We start from the raw sequence: 24,480 nt of genomic DNA, 5'->3' as shown, positions 1-24,480 counted from the left end.
ACCACGCGGTGTTCGATTCGATTCGAACATGGCGAACACCCTGATATCCGATCGAACATGTGTTCGATAGAACACTGTTCGCTCATCTCTAGTCGCCATATTCCGACAGCCGTAACTTTTTTATACGTCAGTGTACGGGGATGCATAGGGCGTCTTTTTTTGCGGGGCCGGGTGTACTTTTTAGTTCTACCATTTTCGGGAAATGCTATTGCTTTGATCACTTTTTATTTAAATTTTTATCGGAATCAAAACAGTGAAAAAACGGCGGTTTGGCACTTTTAACTATTTTTCCCGCTACGGCGATAACCGAACAGGAAAAATATTTTTATAGATTTGTAGAGCGGGCGATTTTGGACACGGGGATACCTAACATGTATGTGTTTCACAGTTTTTAACTACTTTTATATGTGTTCTAGGAAAATGGGGGGTGATTTGAATTTTTTATACTTTTTAGATATTTTTTTTTACCTTTTTTAATTTTATTTTTTTTTGCATTTATTAGACCCCCTAGGGGTGTTGAACCCCAGGGGGTCTGATCACTAATGCAATGCATTACAATGCTAATGCATTGCAAAAAATCATCCTTTCTTTTGCAGGCTGCATAGACCAGCCTGCAAAAGAAAAAGCTTGCAGACAAGCCTGGGAGCCTTGTAAAGGCTCCCGGCTGTCATGCCAACGTGACGTCGGCCCTGGAGCATGCTCCAGGAGCCGGCGCCCATGCACCGCCGGGAAAATGGCACCTCCGGCACCTTTGACCGTGGCGCCAGAGGGGTTAATGCCTCCGATCGGTCCCCGGAGGCATTAGAGCCGATTGTCTACTGCTTAAAGCAGTAGACACCTGGCGGCTATGGCGGCTGCCCAGCTCCCGGGCGGTCGCCATAGTTACACACCCGACATGTGGCATACTATTACGGCGCAAGTTGGGAAGGGGTTAACTATATCATTCTAAAAGTAAATACCGTATATACTCGAGTATAAGCCGATCCGAATATAAGCCGAGGCCCCTAATTTTACTACAAAAAACTGGGAAAACTTATTGACTCGAGTATAAGCCGAGGGGGGAAATGCAGCAGCTACTGGAAAATTTTCAAAAATTAAAATGGCCGGAGTTTTTGGGTGCAGTAGTTGCTGGGTGCTGCTCCAGCGGCCTCCCCTCACGCTCAGGCAGAGAGCAGTTCCTCTCCCTGCCTGCTCTCTGCCTGCGAATGCCCCACCCCCTCCGCTCCACCAAGCCCCCTCCGCTCCGCCCCCTACTCCCGGAGGGGAGGGGGGGGTGCGGCTGTCTTCCGCCTCGGGCGGCGAAAAGGGCAGGTTCACCCCTGGTGCTGGGGAAAGGGTGTTTTGGTTGTCTGTCTGCCCCTTCCCTGAGCTTGAGGACTGGGTTTTTTTCCCCCACTTGGAATTCAGCCTGGCTGAATATAGGGTATCTGCAGTACTCCTATTAACCCCTTCCTGACGGAACGGGAGCACTGCAGATACCCTATATTCAGTAGACCGGGCACATTCAGACACAGGGATACCTAAGGGCAGGTTCACACCAGCGCCCGATCTCCATTTTGAGGTTTCCATCTTCTGCTGACAGGAGATGGAAACCCAGCATTCAGTGTCCGCCGGTGAGCGCCCGTGATCGTCTTCTGCTCTTTGCGGCAAAAACTATTTTTTAAAATGAACACAAAGTCCTGCATGTCTGACTTTGTGTCCGATTAAAAAAAAAAAAATTGGCCGCGGAGAGCAGAAGACGCTCACAGGCGGACACTTTTCAAACCCATTCAAATGAATGGGTTTGAAAACTGCCTGCCGGTTTCAGTTTCCTGTACAGTTTCTCGGCCAGGAAACGGAAACCTGCAAAACGGAGATCAGGCGCTGGTGTGAACCCGCTCTAATGTGTATGTGTTTCACAGTAATTTTCTACTTTTACATGTATTCTAGGGAAAATAGTGATATAGAACTTTTATTTTTTTTTTAAATTATATTATATTGCAAGTCCCATAGACAGCAATACAAGTGTATTGCCGTATATGTGAGATCCTATACATTACTATTGTGGCTGATCATAGACCATAGTGATATTGCTATGACAGGCCTGGGAGCCTTCATTAGGCTCCCGGCTGTCACCAGAACAGGTCAGCTCCTGTGACCTCACCGTGCAGGAGCCGGCCTGCACCTTTAAAGGTATGGGTCCGGTGGGGACCGGCTCCAGGGCTGCTTTTAAACTGTATTTTTTTTTTTTGGGGGGGGGGGGGGGAGGGGGGGTCTTTGATGCCTGATCAGAGATCGCAGGCATTACCTGGTTGCTATTGCGACCACTCTGCAGCAGAGCGGCCGCCATTATACTTACAGAATGGCGGATACCGGGAATCGGGGCCTGCAGCATCGCCATGCTCCTGCTGCAGGAAACCAGCGGCGGCAGGAGCTTGGCAATTCTACTTGAAAAATAATTTCAAACTGCAAAAGTACTTACGGTACTTTTGCTAGCAGGACAGTAACGTAGACACACGTCGGGCCACGTCACCCGGCGTTGTGATGGAGCGGGAGGGGGGGGGGGGTTTGGAGAGCAAGGGAGCGGAGGCCCTCTGAATTCCTGGCCTACTAGCAGAAGTACCGTAAGTACTTTTGCAGTTTGGAATGCTCATCGACGAGTATAAGCTGAGGGGGGCTTTTTCAGCACAAAAGCTGTGCTGAAAAACTCGGCTTATACTCGAGTATATACGGTATAGAGTATCACAATAGAGATATGAAATAACTTGCATATAAGATACATAACAAACCTGTCACATAATGATTTGATAGACAGGATTTTCAGTGAACTGATATGGCTTTTAAAATAAATACAGACAATGATTTTTCTAAATTACTTCTGGGAACTACAAACCCTAAGGCAATCCACGTCGCAAGAAAGAAACATACAATTTTACCACGAGCCCAGCAGAAATAATAGTTCATTGGAGAAATTCACCTTCTTGACATTCACATGGTTTATCCAAAACTGTTATTTTAAGATTTTTTGTATATAAAACTTAGTATGTAAAGCTACAACAAGCAGTTTTGCCCTATTTATTAGCATATATGTGATGACAAAACATGAAATAAGACACAATGGACTTAGTAACTATAAGTGGAATCCGCGTTGGACTGCAGTGCCTAAGGCCCACCATTAAAATTCATTCTGGGCAAACACTAGATTACCTGACCTGTAGTTTGCAAATTCCTAAAATGCCACTAATATAATTTTTTTCAGTAGTCACTTGTTTACTATCCCTTGCCTGATTGTTTCTATCCTGGCATTCTGTTAGTATCCCTCTGCTTGGATCTTGCCTTGAACTAAGACCCTTTTAGGTCTGTGTCCACACAGCCACAGAACTCAGGCCGCAGCAAGGTGCTCCATGATGGCTGATTATTGGGGTCCCTACTAGAGATGAGCAAATAGTATTAGAAACTCTAGTTTTGAATACGTCACTCCCATAGGAATGGATGGAAGCGGCCAAACATCAAGGGATTAAGCGCCGGCCGCTTCCATTCACTCCTATGAAGTGAGGTATTTGAAACTAGAGTTTCAAATACTATTCGCTCATCTCTAGTCCCTACAATTTGATAGAGAAGATGGGGCTCAGGAAGGAAGTATACTGTTTAGCCTGAGACCTAAATGTCATATCAGCCACCCAGTGTGTCCGCAGTATATAAGAATAAACTGGGTAACTTCTTAAATAATATGCCCAGTCTATTGTACTGACACATAGCCTGGTCAAGATGTTGTATCATAAGTATATGTATAAGTATATGTATGAAGTATAGTCAGTGTACTGCGATATCCTAGGGGTGGAACTGGGGGCCCACCTGAGCAATCTACGCTTCACCTGTGGCCAGTCTCAGAGGAATCCATTTCAAAATGTCAAGGGACACCACATTTAATTGTGCATTTCTTCATCTATATCTAGAGAATGTCAGAAATAAAGCAGATCTGACAGCTAAAAGGTATTCTACCATGAATGAGAGTTATGCCCTATTCACAGGTTAGAGGATAGGTATCAGCTTAGCAGGTGCACCACCACTGCAAACTAACAGATAAAGAACTGGGGTCCCAAGTACCTTTATATGTGGTCACATATGTGTACTACTGCTCTATTCATTTCTATAGGGCTGCCAAAGATAAATGAGTTCTTTACTTGGCATCACATTGGCAGTCCCATAGAGATGAATGAAGTGTTAGCATGGATGTGCAACTATTGCTTGATTAAAATTGAGGGACTCATAACCCCATGATCTCATGATCCAAAACTGGACCGTAACTGATCAGATATTTATCTCCTATCTTGTGGACAAGGGTAATAAAGGTAATAGTTAGTAGCATGGACCTGTAACTACAGTATAATATGATGAAGCCCCATAACCAAACGGTTGTTGGGTTGGAGTGTGCAGCAAGGTGAGCTTACTATGGTGGCTTATTTACTCTAGGTATACTACTGTTTGGTTTATATATTAGGGTGTTCTACACCTTTCTTCTACAGTGGTTTAGTGGGTATTTTTGTATTACTTAACTGTTATGGGAGTATCCCCTCACTACACCATTGCCTCTTATGCATATATTTGCCCCTGTCGCACCCTGTCATTTATTATTTGGTATCTCCATTACGCATCCCTTGTATGTTAGTTATTATTTTGTGTTAATAAAATGAGATTGTTTTATTATTTGGTGGTCAGGATAACTTTGCTTTTAGTTGCTAAAAGTGTAAACCAAACAAAAAGTTATATGCACTAGACCTCCTATAAATAAGAGTTCAACACGTAAAGAGTTTATGCATAACACCCGCGTGCACAAAATCACCAGAACTGGAAGGAATTATTATTGCTATTATTATAGCTTGTAAAGGAAATCGCTAGAGGCAGGCAATGTATTTTACTCTATAAAGATTAGGTATGGACAGGACAGGGTCAAAGGTAAACTTTATTGATGATTTTGTATATGTGTGTAAGTATTTGGGAAGCATATGGGTCACAGAGCCAATAAACTTCCTGATGTTCAGAGGGTTACTACATAAGGCTGCATTCACACTGAGTAACGCTGGCGTTTTTTGTGCTTATTTTTGCACATAGCGCCGCGTATACGCCGCGTTAATGCCGGTCAACGCCACCGCAAAATAGCGCGGCGTTAACGCGGCATTAACGCGGCGCTATGTGCAAAAATAAGCACAAAAAACGCCAGCGTTAGTGTGAATGCAGCCTTATGTAGTAACCCTCTGACTAAGTATTACATATCCCTCAGAATGCAAAACTATAGTATGACTGATAGGAGAGGGGATAACATGGGCAGAAGTCCATGTTACCCCTCTCCCTGGGGTTCACATAAAGTTTATGAACATACAAAGATGTTTTTTTTTCATTGTCTGGCTCATCCCCTCTACCCATCCTCCACGCTGTCCAGAGATGCTACTTGAGGATGGAGCCCAATATCTCAGGATCCATTAAGACTATGAAGGAGATCTTGGATGAACTCACTGTTAAAAATCCTGTTGGGAATTGAGATCTGCAGGTTTGAGATCTCCATTCTGATTAACGTGTTTACTAGTGAATTGTTCCGGATCTGTAAGGGCTAACTTGGTATCATTTTAAAGATGAGAGTCTTCTCAGCCCTGATGGATCCTGAGAAATTGTCATTAGTAGCATTGAAATATTACATATGTCCTTGACTACTGAAGCGCCTCCCTGTCAGGATGTATGGCATATACATCCATGGCAGGGAAAGGCTTAATCTTGAGTGGGTTTATAAGAAGCTACAGCACATTACCTTAGTGGTTAGTACTGTTGTCATGTATCGCTGGGGTCCTGGGTTTGAGTCTGACCCAGGGCAATAGGTGCATGGGGTTTGTATGATCTACCTGTGTTTATGTGGGTTTTCTCCCAGATGTCAATAATATACTACTTGGTAAATTGGCTTCCCAATATCTGAATTTGGATTATATCCGGAATAAAGAAATCACATGGCAGTTCTTTATAATGGCTTTGTACATATTTAATCATGTCATATGATAAGACTCATGTCTCCAGTTTTCTTCTTTTTTTTTTTTTTTTTTTTTTTTTAATAAGAGGCTTTAATCCTACCTATCAATCTAGTTGGACCCATTTCATCTATTCTACATCAGTTTTACAGTGTGAAGGCCAAAACTAAATCTCATATTTAATGGGAATCTGTCACCAGAACCATTATTATGCATTAAGGACCCAGCCATGCAGACAGACATCTTTACTTATGCAGCTGGCATGAAATTCTACTGAAGACTGCTATAATGTAGGTTAACATGGCAGTGCACAAAATTTCATATAGTTTTGTTTTACATGTATTTGCTTTATTGGTTATGGTTGTTATGAATGGTATGAGCCCAATTGTACCCGCTTCTCTGTTTTTAATACATGTGAGCAAAAGATGAAGCATTTTTTGCTTGGCAAAAGCAATGACCACCAAGGAACACATGTAAGCAACAACTTGTCACCATAATATAAAGTACGGTACTTGTTTTTCTATCCTTACTAGGTCATAATGTCCGAGTAAAGTCTACTGAACATGGATCCACACTGGATATATTCTGAACGAGTACAACAAAATCCATATAGGTTTTAAATACTCCTTTCTTAGTAGAATTTCCCTTGGCTTATTCTACAAGATTTTTATTGGTACATTCTCAACATCAGCTATGTTGGCAGACAGCTTCAAAGTCGTTCAAGCATTACGTTTTCACATTAGGTTCCTGGTGGAGTTTTATATCTGGTAAATGGTTGGTTTAGGACAGACGGTTTATTATATGCAGGAAAGACCTCAAGTGGGATCCATGCCAGGTATCTCAATGCAGGCCAAATGCTGAAAGTAGGCTCCGTGCCCAATTGAGTCCTCATTACACAGGTGGCAACTAGAAGAAGGATTAATAATGGGTCTTCAATATAGTCATTCTGTTTGTAGAGACCCAGTGTAATATGTGTAAGGCTAAGGTCCTACGTAGCAAGACACAGCAAAATGCTGCGAAAAAATCTGTGGTGGAAATGCATTTCTTTTTTTCTGCAGTGTTTTTTTCACACCTATTATTATACCTAACGTATGCTATTTTCCACTTTGGATTTTTTTTCTGCAATGTGTTCTGGCTAATCCCATCCACTTTGAAGGTAATGTAAAATGCTGCATTTTTTGCCACAGCGTTTCTGCCATGGCCAAAACTCTGCGTTCTCACAACGTGGGGCCCCAGTCTAAATCATTTTCATTTTATCCTTCATTCATATGCATCAACTCCATGATGTACTATTATGCCAGGGGTGGGTAGAACTCTATTGGGAGGCTTATTTTGGAGGGTGATTTTAAGGCAAATTCAGCGTCACAATCCTTGCCAAAAAACTCCATGTGCATTGAGCCTTACAGGATTGCCCTGTATTTATCTCCATCCATCTTCCCATCAAGTTGTAAGGTGAAAAAATGTGATAAAAGTTAAAGAAGTATGAATACTTTTGCAAGGCACTGTACATTTACTGTACATATAAATACATTGAACAATTGAGTATTTTTGTGTTCATTATGCGCATTGATATGTTAAGGAGACATGTGTAGCACTATGGCAATTAAAGGAGAGCACCTAGAGATGGACAAGGCTGCAGAGAGTAGTAGATATTAGAAGACATATACAGCAATGTCCTGCTTTATGGTACAAGGTCAGATATACAGTACTAGATGGGCAGAGTCAAGAAACCCCAAACCACCAATACCTACAGGTTCCAAAAATTGAAATCCAGGGCGAATGATCAGCAATACATCTGCTTTGTGGCAATGGTCAAAAATTATTCTGACCATGAAAACATTGCTTGAATATATAATCATTATGAAAGTGAGGGATATTCTTGCAACTGTACTCAGCTTCCTGAAATGGACAGCAGCTGAAACTAGCATATCAAACAGATTGGTGAGAAGTATGAGGTTCAAGCCCAACACAGATGGAGCCTCTCTGGTCTTACATGTCAATTTCCCAGGAGATGAACAATAGCAGAAATAGGGAAAGGTATTAAACATTTGGCTTGGCAGATGTGGGCCTTACCAGCAGTGCTTGTCTATAAACACATAAATGATGGTAACATGGCACCCCCCACCGGTATGGAAAATATGCAGTATTTTATATATATATAAAAAAGACAGAAATCAGACCTAGAAAAGGATTGGTGATATATAATACAGAAAAATAATATAAAAAAAACTAATGGTAATACTATTCTACAGTATTTTTCATCAATTGACTTGTCCAGATTTGTACAAATAACAAACAAAAAAAAACCATACAGTATAATACCATTAGAAATCTGTGAAATATTCTACCTGTCAGTTTTTGTACAATTGTGCCACATTTTTTCTTTAGAACTCTGCATTGCTCCATTTCTCTATTATTCCTCCTGGATATACAATATATGAATATGAATAATATGAATATACTACTCAACTAGATGTTACCATTGAACATATCTTTGGGGCATGTTCCTGCACAATCTAACAGTATGACATTAGAATAACTTTAATATTCAGAGCAGTGAACACAAGTTCATTACATTGTATATTTTGGTAAATATTAAGGCTATAAACATTTCTGGAGAACAAAAAAAAAACAATACATTTTTCTTGATTTTTTTTTTATATATTTAAGTCATACACCATTGACATTGAATAAATGACATTTAATACAATGTGCTTATTGAAAAGAGACTGCGAATCTAACATTAAAATCTTCCTTCCACACCCAACTCTGCTATTGCCAAGCTGCCAATTTTCTTATGGACTAAGCTGACTTCTGTCTGTGTTAGAGTACGCTCCATGTGTCGATATTTAATTCGGTAACAATGGCTGACTCGCTTGCTCCTGGAAGAGAAGAAAAAAAGTCAAGTCAGAAAATAGATGGACCATGATAAAATATAAAGCAAGGAACTTATCAAGTTTTCTGAGCTGGATTTTAGTATTAAAAAATTTACAAAGTTTGGTTCACACATTCACATCGACAAAAATTTGTGATTTTGTAATGCTTTTGAAAATTGGAGGGAAATTGGATTTACGGCTTGCGACTTTTTAAAAACACACAAAAAAAATCTAGAGAGACGTAATGTTTATTCAACAGTCAATATATTTATCAAAGATTAAGCAACACAGATACATTTGCGGTACAAAACAGCAATTCAGGATTCAGCAGAATGGACTTTAAAAAAAACTCATGATAAACCTCACACTGAAATAGGTCAATTGCAGGGACAATGGTGCTGCTGAGTTCATACTGCAACAGTTTTCTATAGTTGCCAAAGTAAATGTAAAAAAATAAAAACTTGGGTAAATGGTATCCTAGGATTCTAGCCAACACACATAAGGAGATAGGGAATTTAGATTGTGAACCCTATTGAGGACAAGACTGATGTGAATGGTAAAATGTTTGTCCAGTTGTGTCAGATACTGGTGGGAAATTTCTAATACTAATGTTCTATATGGTAGTCTTAACAAAGGCCCTGGTTGGTGCAAGTTGCGCATAAATTTTTAAGAGGCTCCAGCCTCTTATAATTCAAGCGCATTCCTGTGCACCAGAATCCAGATCTTCGACAGTCAGGAACAGATGAAGATTTCAAATTAAAGGGAGTCTATCATTAGAAAACGCCATTTTAAAGTGATGAGACGTTGGAATAGCCTTTATAAAGACTATTCTACTCCTACCTCTCATTCTCTTCTGCTCCCCACCATTTCTGTAAAAAAGCATTTCTTTTGATATGCAAATTATACTCGGGGAGCACAGGGGTGTTTCTTCTGTTCTCTGAGCACGTCAGTATCATAAACTCGTCACCGCCCCTTAGTGCCTCCTGTTCACTCCCATCTGCATCTTTTCCTCATCTTTAGCCTTGTATAGGAATCCAATGTTGTGCTTTACATGGTTGAAATTGTGTAACAGACCAACGCAAAAAGGTCAACAGAGCATGTGCAGTCAGCTCTGCCCGAAACCGAAGTAGCCGAGCCAGCTGCGCATACCACATACAGTGCAGTGTTGGATGCCTACACAAGGTTGAAGATGAAGAGAAGATGCAGGGGTGCGGAGGGTGAACAGGAGGCAATAAGGAATAGCAAGAAGTTGATCACACTGGTGTGCTCGGAGCACAGGGTGAATGTCCCTGTGCTCCCTGAGCATAATTTGCATATCAGAAGACATGCTTTTTTATAGAAACAGCGGGGAGCACAATAGAATGAGAAGTAGCAGTAGAATAGCCTTTTCAAAGGCTATTCCAATGTGTCATTACTTCAAGACATCATTTTCTAATGGTAGACTTCCTTTCAAGTCATGACAGATGTAGTCTTAGTAAAATGAACACCAAAAAGCACAGAATTACAACAATTGCTAAACCTGTTTTATTCATTTGGCACATTTTTATTTATGAATATCGGAAGACACCAGGAAACGGAGCACAGCAGGGTCCTTGGAACCGTCTGGACTGGAGCAGTGGCAAATTGGGAACAGATGAAAGAAAACTTTTGTTATGCTAACACCGCCATATGCAGTCACATTGAATTTAATTTTGATCCGCTGGAAACCCTTTAAGCTAATATATACAAATTTACTACTCTTTACATAACTCATACCATGTTATTATATAGGTTTCAGGCTGTGTAGTACTGCATTGTGGAAAAAGTACAAAAGTTTAGTCGAGAGGATACATTTCTATTTTTTTTTCAATGAAGTTTATGAGATAATCAAACTTTTAGGCAAAGACAGATGGGGAGACAGATGGAAGTCAATATCCATTAACCTGCTCAATTTGTGTTGGGAGCTAATTATTTAGTCTCAAAAACAGCCACTTTCGTTATGAACTTCATGTTACTATTTTTAATCATATTTTAAATTCCAATCTTTAGGCATTGCCTAAAACCTGATAAATGTTTTAACAATATTCAAGACTACATTTGCTAAGACATACACTATATGGACAAAAATACTGAGACACCTACAGGTTACACCTACAAGTCCATAGGCATAAATATGGAGTTCATTGCCATTTGCAATTAAGACAGCTTCCACTCTTCTTTGAAGGCTTTCTACAAAATTTATGAGTGTGTCTCTTGGGAGTTTTGGCCTATTCATGCAAAGGTCAGACAAGAGGATTTGGCTCACAGTCTCCATTCTAGTTCATTTTAAGGGTGATCAGTGAGGTTGAAGGCAGAGTACTGTGTGGCCAGTCAAGTTGCCCCAAACCAAAATTAACTCAACTATGTCACTAAAGGCCTTGCTTAGTGCACTGGGCACAGGTAAGCTTGAACAGTAAAGTGCCTTACTCAAAATGTTCTCACAAATTTGGAAGCATAAAATAGTCCACATTTACGTTAAGTTCACACCTGCATTTGGGTTTCCATACTACGGGTCCACTTGGGGACTCAAAAAAACGGAAACCCAATCCACTTAAAAAGTGGTTAGCTGCAAATCTCACTATAGCGCTTGCGGTAAAGCATAGCTCTTTGGTACAAAGACAGTAATACCCTCATTGCACCAAACAGCTAGTTAGCATATCAAGAAAAAAGTTTATATCTCAGCAATGAACGTATTGCTTGGCTTAAAGTCACCCTGTCTCAGCTCCAAGGAAAAGGCCCCATTAATTTGAAGTTTCACTGGCTTTACTGCACTGGCAGATAGAGACAGATCTCTATACCAGTAGTTTATGTACAGAAATAAGAGATAAAGACAATATGTGCATTGAGAATGGTTGAGTCTGTGGCTCAATTCTAGGGTTTGTTCACATGGTGGAATCTGCAGCAGATTCTAACAGGAATCTGAGACCCTTTGTTTTCAAAGAGATCCCTGCAGGACACAGAAAAAAAATAAGCGTTCTCTCAAAGGTGCAGCGGATTCTGCAGCTCAAGACGCCATGCTGATCAGGCCCATTCATCAGGGCTATATCAGCAGCGGAAAGCTGTGATGGAATGCCGACGCACTGCATATATATATATATATATATATATATATATATATATATATATATATATATATATATATACAGTCGTGTGCAGGATTAAGGAATTGCCTTTCCATTGGTGCTGGATCTCATATCTAATTAATGTTTTATTTTATTTATTTGGGTAACAAAGTCTGTGTGAGGGGCAGAAATGCTAAGGGTATGTTGATTCCTCTTCATTTTCCACTACCATATATATATATATATATATATATATATATATATATATATATATATACACAGTCCTATGAAAAAGTTTGGGCACCCCTATTAATCTTAATCATTTTTAGTTCTAAATATTTTGGTGTTTATAACAGCCATTTCAGTTTGATATATCTAATAACTGATGGACACAGTAATATTTCAGAATTGAAATGAGGTTTATTGTACTAACAGAAAATGTGCAATATGCATTAAACCAAAATTTGACCGGTGCAAAAGTATGGGCACCTCAACAGAAAAGTGACATTAATATTTAGTAGATCCTCCTTTTGCAAAGATAACAGCCTCTAGTCGCTTCCTGTAGCTTTTAATCAGTTCCTGGATCCTGGATAAAGGTATTTTGGACAAACAATTCAAGTTCAGTTAAGTTAGATGGTCGCCGAGCATGGACAGCCCACTTCAAATCATCCCACAGATGTTCAATGATATTCAGGTCTGGGGACTGGGATGGCCATTCCAGAACATTGTAATTGTTCCTCTGCATGAATGCCTGAGGATTTGGAGCGGTGTTTTGGATCATTGTCTTGCTGAAATATCCATCCCCGGCGTAACTTCAACTTCGTCACTGATTTTTGAACATTATTCTCAAGAATCTGCTGATACTGAGTGGAATCCATGCGACTCTCAACTTTAACAAGATTCCCGATGCCGGCATTGGCCACACAGCCCCAAAGCATGATGGAACCTCCACCAAATTTTACAGTGGGTAGCATGTGTTTTTCTTGGAATGCTGTTTCTTTTTGGACGCCATGCATAACGCCTTTTTTTTATAACCAAACAACTCAATTTTTGTTTCCAAAATGAAGCTGCCTTGTCCAAATGTGCTTTTTCATACCTCAGGCAACTCTATTTGTGGCGTACGTGCAGAAACGGCTTCTTTCTCATCACTCTCCCATACAGCTTCTATTTGTGCAAAGTGCGCTGAATAGTTGACCGATGCACAGTGACACCATCTGCAGCAAGATGATGCTGCAGCTCTTTGGAGGTGGTCTGTGGATTGTCCTTGACTCTTCTCACCATTCTTCTTCTCTGCCTTTCTGATATTTTTCTTGGCCTTCCACTTCTGGGCTTAACAAGAACTGTCCCTGTGGTCTTCCATTTCCTTACTATGTTCCTCACAGTGGAAACTGACAGGTTCAATCTCTGAGACAACTTTTTGTATCCTTCCCCTGAACAACTATGTTGAACAATCTTTGTTTTCAGATCATTTGAGAGTTGTTTTGAGTAGCCCATGATGCCACTCTTCAGAGGAGATTCAAATAGGAGATCAACTTGCAATTGGCCACCTTAAATACCTTTTCTTATGATTGGATACATCTGGCTATGAAGTTCAAAGCTCACTGAGGTTACAAAACCAATTTTGTGCTTCAGTAAGTCAGTAAAAAGTAGTTAGGGGAATTCAAATCAATAAAATGATAAGGGTGCCCATACTTTAGCACCGGTCAAATTTTGGTTTAATGCATATTGCACATTTTCTGTTAGTACAATAAACCTCATTTCAATCCTGAAATATTACTGTGTCCATCAGTTATTAGATATATCAAACTGAAATGGCTGTTGCAAACACCAAAATATTTAGAACAAAAAATGATTAAGATTAATAGGGGTGCCCAAACTTTTTCATAGGACTGTATATATATATATATATATATATATATATATATATATATATGGTAGTGGAAAATGAAGAGGAATCAACATACCCTTAGCATTTCTGCCCCTCACACAGACTTTGTTACCCAAATAAATAAAATAAAACATTAATTAGATATGAGATCCAGCACCAATGGAAAGGCAATTCCTTAATCCTGCACACGATGGGAACAGTTTATGATGGAAAAACTACCTGACAGGATCCCTTTAAGAACTTTCTTCAGGGTAAAGAAAAACAAGTATTTACTAATTATGAACAAAACACCTTTTTGTAAGGAAAATCAATAGAGCTGGTTGGTGCTTCATTTTTGTTAGATGGGCTGTCCTTTTTATTGATACCATTCTGGGGTACATACACGTTTTGATCACTTTTAATTCCACCTGATAGACAAGTAAAGATGGCATATCTATGAGCACGGATCAGAACTTGAGTTGCAATAACAGCATATCTGCTTCCCTGAAAAAAGAAACAAAGGAGCCGTTGAAAGGTGACATGAAAGTAAACAACCCCATAGATGCCATAGTTGCTATTAAGGAGTTCTCTTGGCATGGGGGTGCTGCAGCCAGGTCCGAGTGGTAACTTACTATACATGTATTCTGCGCAGCATTAGCTACCTTCCTGCTGCACCGCACTTGTACGTTGCAGAGCACTAAGGGGCTAATGGCAGGAGGGGGATCAGATTGTAGATTTGTAGATTCATATGTAGCTAACACAGCAAATTCTCCCAGCGAGTAAACATTCACAATGCATAAAAGTAAATCAACCTCTTTGTTATTGACTTCTCCAATAACTAATGTGCAAAAAATGTTTCAATTAAAGGGCTTTTCCACTTTTTAGATAGTGTTGACCTGGGCCAGCTGCATTCCTGAAAGGGTATTCATAGTGGGATGAGGACTATAAGCTCCATGTAATAGCTATATCTTTAATGCCATGACTGGGATCAGATTCTGTGATGTTTATTCAGGAATATCTTCCATGAAAAAATAAGAAAAAACCCTTGGGAAAGAGATTTATGGGAGGAAACTGTAATACCATGGACATGACCCTTAAAATAAATGTTGATAGATGAGGGCTTAACCAACCTGGGTCATGCCTGAAGCAATAGAAAATATAACTATATTCATACACATACATGGTACCTTAAGACATGTTTAATGTGTTGTGTACATCTACAACAGCCTGACACTAGCTGATGTTTGTAGCATTTTATCTGGCCATGTCTGCTTTGTAGCCCTAGCTATCTTAACTAGGGAGATAGGAGAATACTGCTAAATATATCTGCTCACCTGGACATCTTCAGTAGGACAGAACTAAAAAGATCAATGCTATAGATCTATGAAGTGTCTTGGTGAAGTTAGTGGAATTTATCTCTTTCAGGTACTTCCTGACGGTTGTCTGCTATCTCTGTAGCGTCATGCTACAATATTTCTATTGATTGTACAGAACACCCTGCAGTTACACATATTGACTGTCATCCATATAGCTGCTATGTTTAGCCATGTACGATTTTCATGGTAATTTTCTATTTCATTATTTTGATTTTATTTTTAATGGCGTTACAATTTTTTACCTAAAATACACTTTTGAAGACATCTGTATAAATTTAAAGGTACATATTCTGCAAAATATTAAGACAGGAGCAATCGAGGACATCTGAAAAATGGGAAGCACGCCATTGAATAAAAAAGTCTGACAGATTTGCTTATTTCAGAATAATGAGATAACTAGTAATGGTTCCACTTATGTAACAAGCCCCATTTACTGAAGGAGATGTCATTTGAGATATCTTAGTACAACTGCCTGGTAACCACCTTCCGTGTCCATGTAGATCAATACACTGAATAAAATTATGTACATGACATATCCTCTAAAGCAATTACTACTGAAAGAAGAAATCAACCTTGAAGTTTGAAATACGGTAATACGTAATTTATTTGGGGCTTTTTGATACACAATGAAATCTTCTGACTGTTAAGACCAAGAGGGCAAAGGGACCATCACAAACAGATTAGTGGTTGGACATTTTGGATTTAACCCTCGCACTGCCTCTCTTGGAAAAACAACGCTTATCAAAATTTCATTTTTTTCATAGAGTACGCAAGTCACCTGTGCTCCTGCATATAATTGGGATTTGTTCAGATTATCGACGGATCATCGATGCCAACAACAACGTGTAGTCAAATAACCATTCAGAGGTGATATACAGAAAAGTAGCAATATCGGATTTGTAGCATGAGGCAGAGGTAATGTCATATAATAATCTAAGTTTGGTACATAGTATGTGCAATAGTAGAGTAACAAGACTAAGAGGCTAGGAACACAATCTGGCAAGGAGGGAGTGGCAAGGGCTGGCATAAATAGGGCATCCAAGGGTGTATAGAAAACTGTAGAGAGTTACCAGAAGCTCAGTGAGAAGAGCTACTACCTGGGACACCACAGTTTCTGGGTTTCAATTCTGGCAAATATAAGTGATACTGCAGACCCTCTGTTTTTTGTTTTTTTATAAATAGGAAGCTGCTTCTGCCTACGTACCCTTGAATTTAGTGTTCTTGGTATTTGTCCACCTGCTACATCCAACATCAAAAAGCCTATTGAAAGCAATCAAAATGATGTATGCACCCCAAAATGTTACAAATGAAAATATTAAATAGCCCTGCTATAAACAAGTTCTTACCCAGCTCCGTCAGGAGATTTAAAAAAGAATATGACAAAAAAACAAAAAACTATTTTTTTAAATATTCCTGATATTACTGTTCAAAGTAGTAAAACTAAAAAGTAAAAAAACTACACATATTTGGTATTTCTCTTGAAAAGAAAGAATATAGACGCTTTAGAACAATTTGGACACTAAGGCCTAAAGGGGAATAAGCAAATTGAAAAACTATTATTGTAAATCAGATAATGCCTCAAACAGAAAGTGCCAAAATCACCTACAAGCAGGTGCCTCATTATCCAACATCTTGTACAATCACAAATCCTAAAAATATAGCGTTCATTGCAAAACATTGGAGGAGGTCACCCCCTCCTTTTTTGGAGGAGCTGTACGCTAGAATTCGAGAGACTAGAACTCTTGAGAATTTCACGGCTCTCCTTAATAACGAAGGAGAAGTTTGATAAGGTTAGGAAGTCTTGGGAATCCTTTTGGGCGCTTCATGATATTTAGGTCTTGGCGACTGGTCTTCTGTTCCCCTTTTTGACGTCACTATAGTATATTATGTTCTCTCCCTCCCGTTCCTCTCTCTTGTGGTTCTTATCCTGTGTCCCCCCTAAGTCTTATTGATGTACTTCTGTTTTTTCTTTTTATTACATTTCTGCTGATAATATTTGTACACCTTTCTATTCACATATGTTTTGTTTCCAGCTCTCCTGTTGCAGACTTGTATATTCTGTGCATACTCTTTACATTTTTGCATTATCTTTGTATTTGTGTTTTATCTTTGTAAAACAAAGTTTTATAAAAAGTACAATGGAGAAAAAAATATAGTGCAAAAAAACTAAAAAACAACAATCTTAGCCATAAATCATAACAGATTTTAAAGAACAGCAGCCATAAAACATCTAAACGGTTCTCTTGACAGTCTTTTTTTTTTATCCTTGCCCCACTGGGGCTATTAAGGACCTTGATTTTCAGACCAAAATTCAATCCTTTGGAAGGCTGCACTCCAGCATATCCAACTCACATGATACTGTATATGTTAAAGCCAAATATTGATTTATTCAAACATTTCCAGAAGGCATAACAGAATAATGGAATAATGTAGCGTCCTAAAAAACCACGCTCCAGAATTGTCTAGTATTTGATTAAACAGACATGTGAGTAAAGCATATGAATTCTCCCTAATCCTATGAATCCTAATGCTTGCTAGAAGCCTGCAATTTTTTTTTAAGGTATTTCCATTTAAAAACATAGCAATTGTGCTGTTGTGTAGCACTGAAATCTGCCATTATTAGTCTACATTTACTGTACCTGAAATCAACCATTATACATCATATCACACCCATGTCAAGACATTAACATATCATTACATGCTTCGATCAGCTGAGTGAGAACCTGCTTCTAAATTATTTATTCATTTGGCTTAAAGTGAAGATTCTCCTTGAGCGCTGTCATATTGACAAGCAGACCTTTCAGGAAGCATATGATTCCCGCCCTTTATCGCTCCTGCTATAAATCCAATTAGGCATGAACAGAATTTAGCCCATATATGCCTTTAATAACAACAAATGCCAGACGTATATAGTGAGGATTTCCTTCAGCAAGAAGATTGATTCTTTTTACCTTGGAGAGTATTCTGATCCTGCAAAACCTTCTTCCTCCACAAAATGACAAATGATAAAAAAATTGACATAAAAAACATAAATAAGAAATGGCATATTGTCATCCTGCTTTTTTGTGCTATCATGGTTCACAAGCCCAAGGTACAAAGTCTTAACTGGGTTCTATATTTATTAAATCCCAATCATTGTTTCACTACTTCCCTGACCCCAATATTCATGTAAAGCAGACTAAATTCATGAGTTAAAGCGCTCAGTCAAGTGTTTACTGAATGATTTACTTACAGTTTAGTTTTTGATGAGTACAAGTATATGTATACCCAAACACCATGCATCAAATACACATGATAGCACATGTAACTGCCGCCCCCATTGGCCAACAGATAAAGATCGCAAAAAGGGGACCTACACTATTTTTTTCAGGTATGGGTTTTTCTAAAATGGACAATACCTTTAGTACATGCCTAACAAACACATGAATAGTGTTTGTCTAAGATGTCTTCTGTTTACAGCACCTCAGTAACTGCTTTGGTTTCAGTGCAAAAATCACCCTGTTGCTGATCCTGTTCTTTGGACATTTAATAAGTTCTATGTCTTTACAAAAATAGTTTCATTTCAGCTTTTTGTGCTACCAGTAGAATAACAGATTAACTTTGGTTATTGATCCTGTTCATTGTTTTCCTTTCTCATGGAATTCCTAAAAGTCTTTATTAGTACAAAGGTTTAAAGGTTTTAAGCTCCATTCCTTTATTTATTTAATTTTTTTAATGTAGATTGTGAGGCTCATATAGGGATCACAATGTACATTTTTTCCCCCTATCAGTATCTTTGTAGAATGGGAGGAAATCCACGCAAACATGGGGAGAACATACAAACTCCTTGCAGAGGTTGTTCCTGGTGGGATTTGAATTTTCCACCAAATTTCCTATTTTGTCATAATTAAACACAAAACATATCAACCAAAATTTACTACTAACATGAAGTATAATGTGTTATGAGAAAACAATCTCAAAATCACTTTGGTAAGTTAAAGCATTCCAAAGTTATTGCCACATAACGTGACACATGTCAGTTTTGAAAAATCGAGCTTGGTCAGGAAGTCAAAAAGTGCCATCGGTGGGAAGCTTTTCACAAATGAATAGTGCATGTGAATATAAGAAACTTTGTAATATATCTTATACCCCTTTCTCTCAATACCTCAGCAAAAGGCAGAGCGGTTTACTGGCATTCCCTTTAACTATGCCCCTGCTATATATATCTTGTAAAGGAATAAAGGTATAAAAACTGCACCCAAAGACAAGAATTAAAATAAATTTTGAATTTCACAGGATGCAAAGGAGCTACTTTGCTGTGGCAGCAGATTTTATCCTAGAAAAGACGTCTTTCATAAAACTGATTTGGTTCTTGCTGCCTTTCTATATTTCATTTTTTTTTTCTAATTCTTTACATGCAGCCAAGACATCTTTTATTATGATGCCTCCAAAACTTCAAATTCAGCCCACTTTAAATCTGTCGCCGCTCTGAGCCGCACATACTCTGGAAACCAGTTATCTACTACAAGACGACAGGATTTATTCTGCACATTATTGTTCTGTGATACACAGAACACAAAATATAAAACATTTGGTTCAAAATTCTGAACTGTTTGTTTTGGAAGTCCAATACACTGTTACTATTCAGCTGACATATTGGTGCAAGCATCTTGTGTCGGTGGTGGAGAAAATATTTAAAGAAGTAGTAAACTTAAATTAAACATCTTATAAAATGAAATATAATAAAACATGATTTACAGGGGTTGTCCAGCTTCCAAATATTACCTGCAAATATATTCACAGCGGGACTAAATACTACTTTTTCTTGACTTTATTTTACTTGGGACTCCTTGCATCGCTGTTATTTATATGCAGTTAATCTGTCAACAAACTACAGTTCCCATGATCCAAATATGTAAACATTTCTGTAATTATTAAAACTGAAAGCATATGAGAGACTATCGATCATGGAAGCAGATATTACTCTAGACTCCTGGTCAGTAATTCAACTGAAAAAATAAAGTGAGCCTGAAAGAAGAGACTACATTCAACAGCAAAGAGTCACTAAATAGAAGGTTGCAAAGTACATTATATGGGGGGAAAAAGTGTTGGGGCACCTACATGCTAGACCAGGGGTAGGGAACCTTCGGCTCTCCAGCTGCTGTGAAACTACAACTCCCAGCATGCTCCATTCACTTCCATGGGAGTTCCAAGAACAGCAGAGCAATTAGGCATGCTGGGAGTTGTAGTTTTGCAACAGCTGGAGAGCCGTACGTTCCCTACCCCTGTGCTAGACCTACAGAGCTTTTATAACATCCTGCTCTGAATCTACAGACATTAAAATAGAGCCCCCGTTTCAGCTAAATAAGCTACAATATCCGCTGTAGTTGATCCTACAGATGTTTGATGGGGTTAAGATGAGGGACAGTCCAGTTTATCCAAATCAAACTCAACCACTTATGCCTTTCTTCTTTGTGCACTGGGGTACAGCAAGGCAGGAACATTAGTATTAATTAGGCATTCTGTAGATTTGCTGGAGTACATGTGGTTATTGTTCTGTTGCATGACCCAGTTTTGACCGATCTCTAGCTGTTGAAAAGTTGGCTTCCACAGGGGCAACACGGTGGCTCAGTGGTTAGCACTGCAGCCTTGCAGCACTGTAGTCCTGGGTTCGAATCCCGCCAGGAATAACATCTGTAAGGAGTTTGTATGTTCTCCCTGTGTTTGTGTGGATTTCCTCTCATTCTACAAAGATATACTGATAGGAAAAAAAAGTACATTGTGATCCCTATATGGGGCTCACAATCTACATTAAAAAAAAAAAAAAAAAAAAAAAGTTGGCTTCCACTACTGTAATTGACCGTTGTTAAGAGATGTTTCTGCTGATATGATGTGCTTTGTTTTCGCCAAGTTTGGTGTTGTTCATTATGGCCAAACATTTCCACTTTGGTCTTGCCCAGAAGTCTTCTGGTTTGTTCAGATTCAGGTTTGCAAACATTAGCTATGCTGCCATGTCCTTTTAGAAAAAAAAGAGGCTTTTTCCTATTTACAAACAGGCCATACTTGTTCAGTCTTTTTCTAATTGTACTGGCAAGAACTTGAACAGTTAAGTTGTGACCTAAGGCCTGTAGAATTTAAGGTGAAGGTCTTGAGTTTCCTGTAAGTTCTCCGAGCATTGCAGTGTCTGACCTTGAGACAATTGGGTGAATGTGCTGAGACATCCAATCCTGGAAACATTCTCAACTCTCTTTAATGTTTTTCACTTGTGAATAATCTTCCTTCATACACTTCAAATTCTTTGGAAATGGCCTTATAATCCTTCCCATATTGATGGGCAACAACAATTTCTTTTCTAAGATCATTGCTGATGCCTTTCATCCTTTATTTTTTTATTTTAAATATGATTTTTATTGAGAAGAAGAAAACTTTTACAATATAATAGAAAAACAGTTACAAACATAAGAAGAATCGGCACAAGTCCAATCAATGAAATAGGAATTGCAAGTTGGAACTTCGGGCTTCGACACAAACACACGGACGACGCAAACATGACCAAATAAACATAGACCAAAGAACCAGATATACAAACCCTACGAAGACACCAATTCTACGAGAGGGAAGTGAAAGAATGAAGAAGGGAACACAACCAGAGAGGTACGAGAAAGGAAAAGGGAAGAGAAAAAATAGAAGAGATGGAATAGGGACAGAAGAGAACGAGAAAACCAAACAATAACATAAACAACATAACCACATACCTGAATACAATACTAAAGAAACACATGGCACATCCAAAAAATAAAATAAAATAAAATAAAGCCACCTGGGATACCAACATAGTAGGTAAATAGTAATCAAGGAGACCCCACGGGAACAGCTGGAGTCCGAGGAGAAGGAACTCCCTTATTAGACTCCACATACGAAATCCAGAGGGACCACTGGGATCAAAACTTGGCGTAGGTATGGTTTTTGTTGGACAACAGACGTTCCAAGGTGCACGCCAAGTTTACATGGTGGAATAATTCAGCTACGGTCAAGCAGAGAGCAGACTTCCACTGACGATCAATCATGGCCCGAGCTGCAAGCACAATCTGACCCAGAACGACCTGCGACTCTGCAGGAAAACTACCAACGTCTAAGAAGCAAAGGGCGAGACCAGGAGAAGGACTGATATCAAAACCGGCTATGGTGGACATGAAGTGAAATACCGCTATCCAGAAGGCTCGAACCGGAGGGCAATCCCACCACAAATGTAAGAAGGAACCTACTTGGCCACAGCCCCTCCAACAGAGTCTGGAGCAAGAAGGATCAATATGTGCCATTTGGGTCGGAGTCCTATACCACCTCAGCATAATTTTCAAGGCCGTTTCCCAATGAGACGCCCCCCTAGATACACGTTTAACAAACCCAGCTGCCGTATACCAGTCAGACAGAGGGATGGTTCTGGCAAGATCCGTTTCCCAACGGAGCAGGTGAAGAGGCTTGACCTGCTCCGGAGGGACAGAGAAAAAGCCATAAAACACAGACAACCCACCTCTAACAGGCGAGGATCTATTCCACAGCTTTAAAGCTAGTCTGGGAAAGGTCAGTCTAGAAGGCTCGTAGGAATGGAGAAAATGACGCAACTGTAAATATTTAAAGAAATCTGTTTTAGGGAGCTGAAACTCTTCTTGTAACATGGAGAATGACTTAAACTCATCATCAGAGTACAGATGGGCCACTTTATAGAGACCCCTAGAGACCCATCCACGGAGTCGCAGCTGGGGGAGAAAAGAGGTCAGATATAATAGAGGTAACTTCGACAAAGGGACCAGGTCTTCCCTAGAGGTATATGACAAAAAGTAACGCCAAGCGGACACTGAGGCCCTAATACTCAGCAAGGGAGGGGAAGTAATGGAGGGGCCCAAATCCTTAGGACGTAAAATGCTCATAAGCGGGGCATCCAGAAGGCTTTCCTCAATTTCAGCCCAACGCCATTTAGAAGTCTCACCCCACCCAGCCTTAAGTTGATCAAGGATAGACGCCATATAATATTTCCTAACATCTGGGACACCCGCCCCCCCATGGGACCAAGGGCGTGTCATCACCTTATGTCGGACCCTGGACCTCTTACCCTCCCATATGTAATTGGAAAGAATAGACTGAAGCTTAGTAAAATAGGAGTCAGGGAGGGGGATGGCAACTGTACGAAACATATACAAAATTAGAGGTAACACCATCATTTTGACAATGGCGATTCTGCTAGCCCAAGACAACATCGGTTGTGAGAAGGAGGCAAGGAGAGAAGTAATTGTACTCAGAAGGGGGATATAATTGGCAGAGAACAGATCCGAACTAGGGGCCGTCAGAGAGATGCCAAGGTAAGCTATACGGGAATCGGTCCATTGGTAGGGGAATTGAACACTAAGGTCCCGTCTCAACGAGGGAGAGATAATAACAGGCAAAATTTGTGATTTGGAGGAATTTACCTTATAGTACGAAACTTTACCAAATCTCTCTAGAACCTCCGTAGCAGCACTCAGGGAGGGAACAGGGGAGGTCAGGGCCAGTATGACATCATCAGCGTATAGGCCAATTTTGTGCTGTTGGCGGCCCACAGTAATACCCTCAATATTTTCCGCCGACCGAACGGACTCCGCCAGGGGCTCCATCACTAGCGCAAAGATAATGGGGGAAAGAGGACAACCCTGGCGGGTACCATTCGAAATCCGAAAGGGCTCAGACAAAAAGCCCGATGAGAGCACACGAGCGGACGGGTGGGAGTACAGAGCTAAAATAGCAGACTTAAAGACTGGCCCCATACCAAACCTATCCAAAAGGCAGTCTAAGTATTCCCAGTGGACCCTATCAAAAGCCTTCTCAGCATCCAAAGCCAGAAGCAAAGAAGGCACACCATCTCCTTCGGCTTTTTGAATAAGGTCTATGAACCTCCGTGTGCCATCTGGAGCCTGCCTACCGAAGACAAAACCCACCTGGTCAGGACTAACCAACTGGGGAAGAAGGAGGAGCAACCGCTCAGCAAGGATTTTAGCGTACAATTTAATGTCTGTGTTCAGAAGGGAAATAGGTCTAAAATTAGCTGGGACAGTGGGAGATTTGCCGGGTTTAGGGATGGTCACTATAGTGGCCGACAACATTTCTTCCGGGAAGCATTGCTCCTCCGCCGCCTTCCTAAACACAGCTAAAAGATGAGGGGATAAAATGTCTGCGTATTTCTTGTAGTAGATCCCTGAGAAGCCGTCAGGGCCAGGAGATTTTAGTGGTTTCAGTGAGGCTATGGCTTCCGTAACCTCAACCAGGGTGATAGGAGAG

The 24,480-nt window shown here is 39.9% G+C and overlaps 1 protein-coding gene across 1 annotated transcript in view; it reads right to left on the bottom strand.

Annotated features, from left to right (window-relative positions):
- Window positions 1-8,674: 8,674 nt before the first annotated feature.
- Window positions 8,675-24,480, bottom strand: part of FARS2 (phenylalanyl-tRNA synthetase 2, mitochondrial) — a 233,213-nt gene continuing 217,407 nt past the window's right edge. The window contains exon 8 of the mRNA XM_075270763.1: window positions 8,675-8,875. Within this exon, the coding sequence (XP_075126864.1) occupies window positions 8,737-8,875 (139 nt within the window). The 3' untranslated portion in view covers window positions 8,675-8,736. The remainder of the gene's footprint in view (window positions 8,876-24,480) is intronic.

The sequence above is a fragment of the Leptodactylus fuscus genome, chromosome 4, assembly GCF_031893055.1.
Source record: "Leptodactylus fuscus isolate aLepFus1 chromosome 4, aLepFus1.hap2, whole genome shotgun sequence".
In the NCBI taxonomy this organism is placed as follows: Eukaryota; Metazoa; Chordata; class Amphibia; order Anura; family Leptodactylidae; genus Leptodactylus; species Leptodactylus fuscus.
This window is presented reverse-complemented; position numbering and strand designations above follow the sequence as displayed.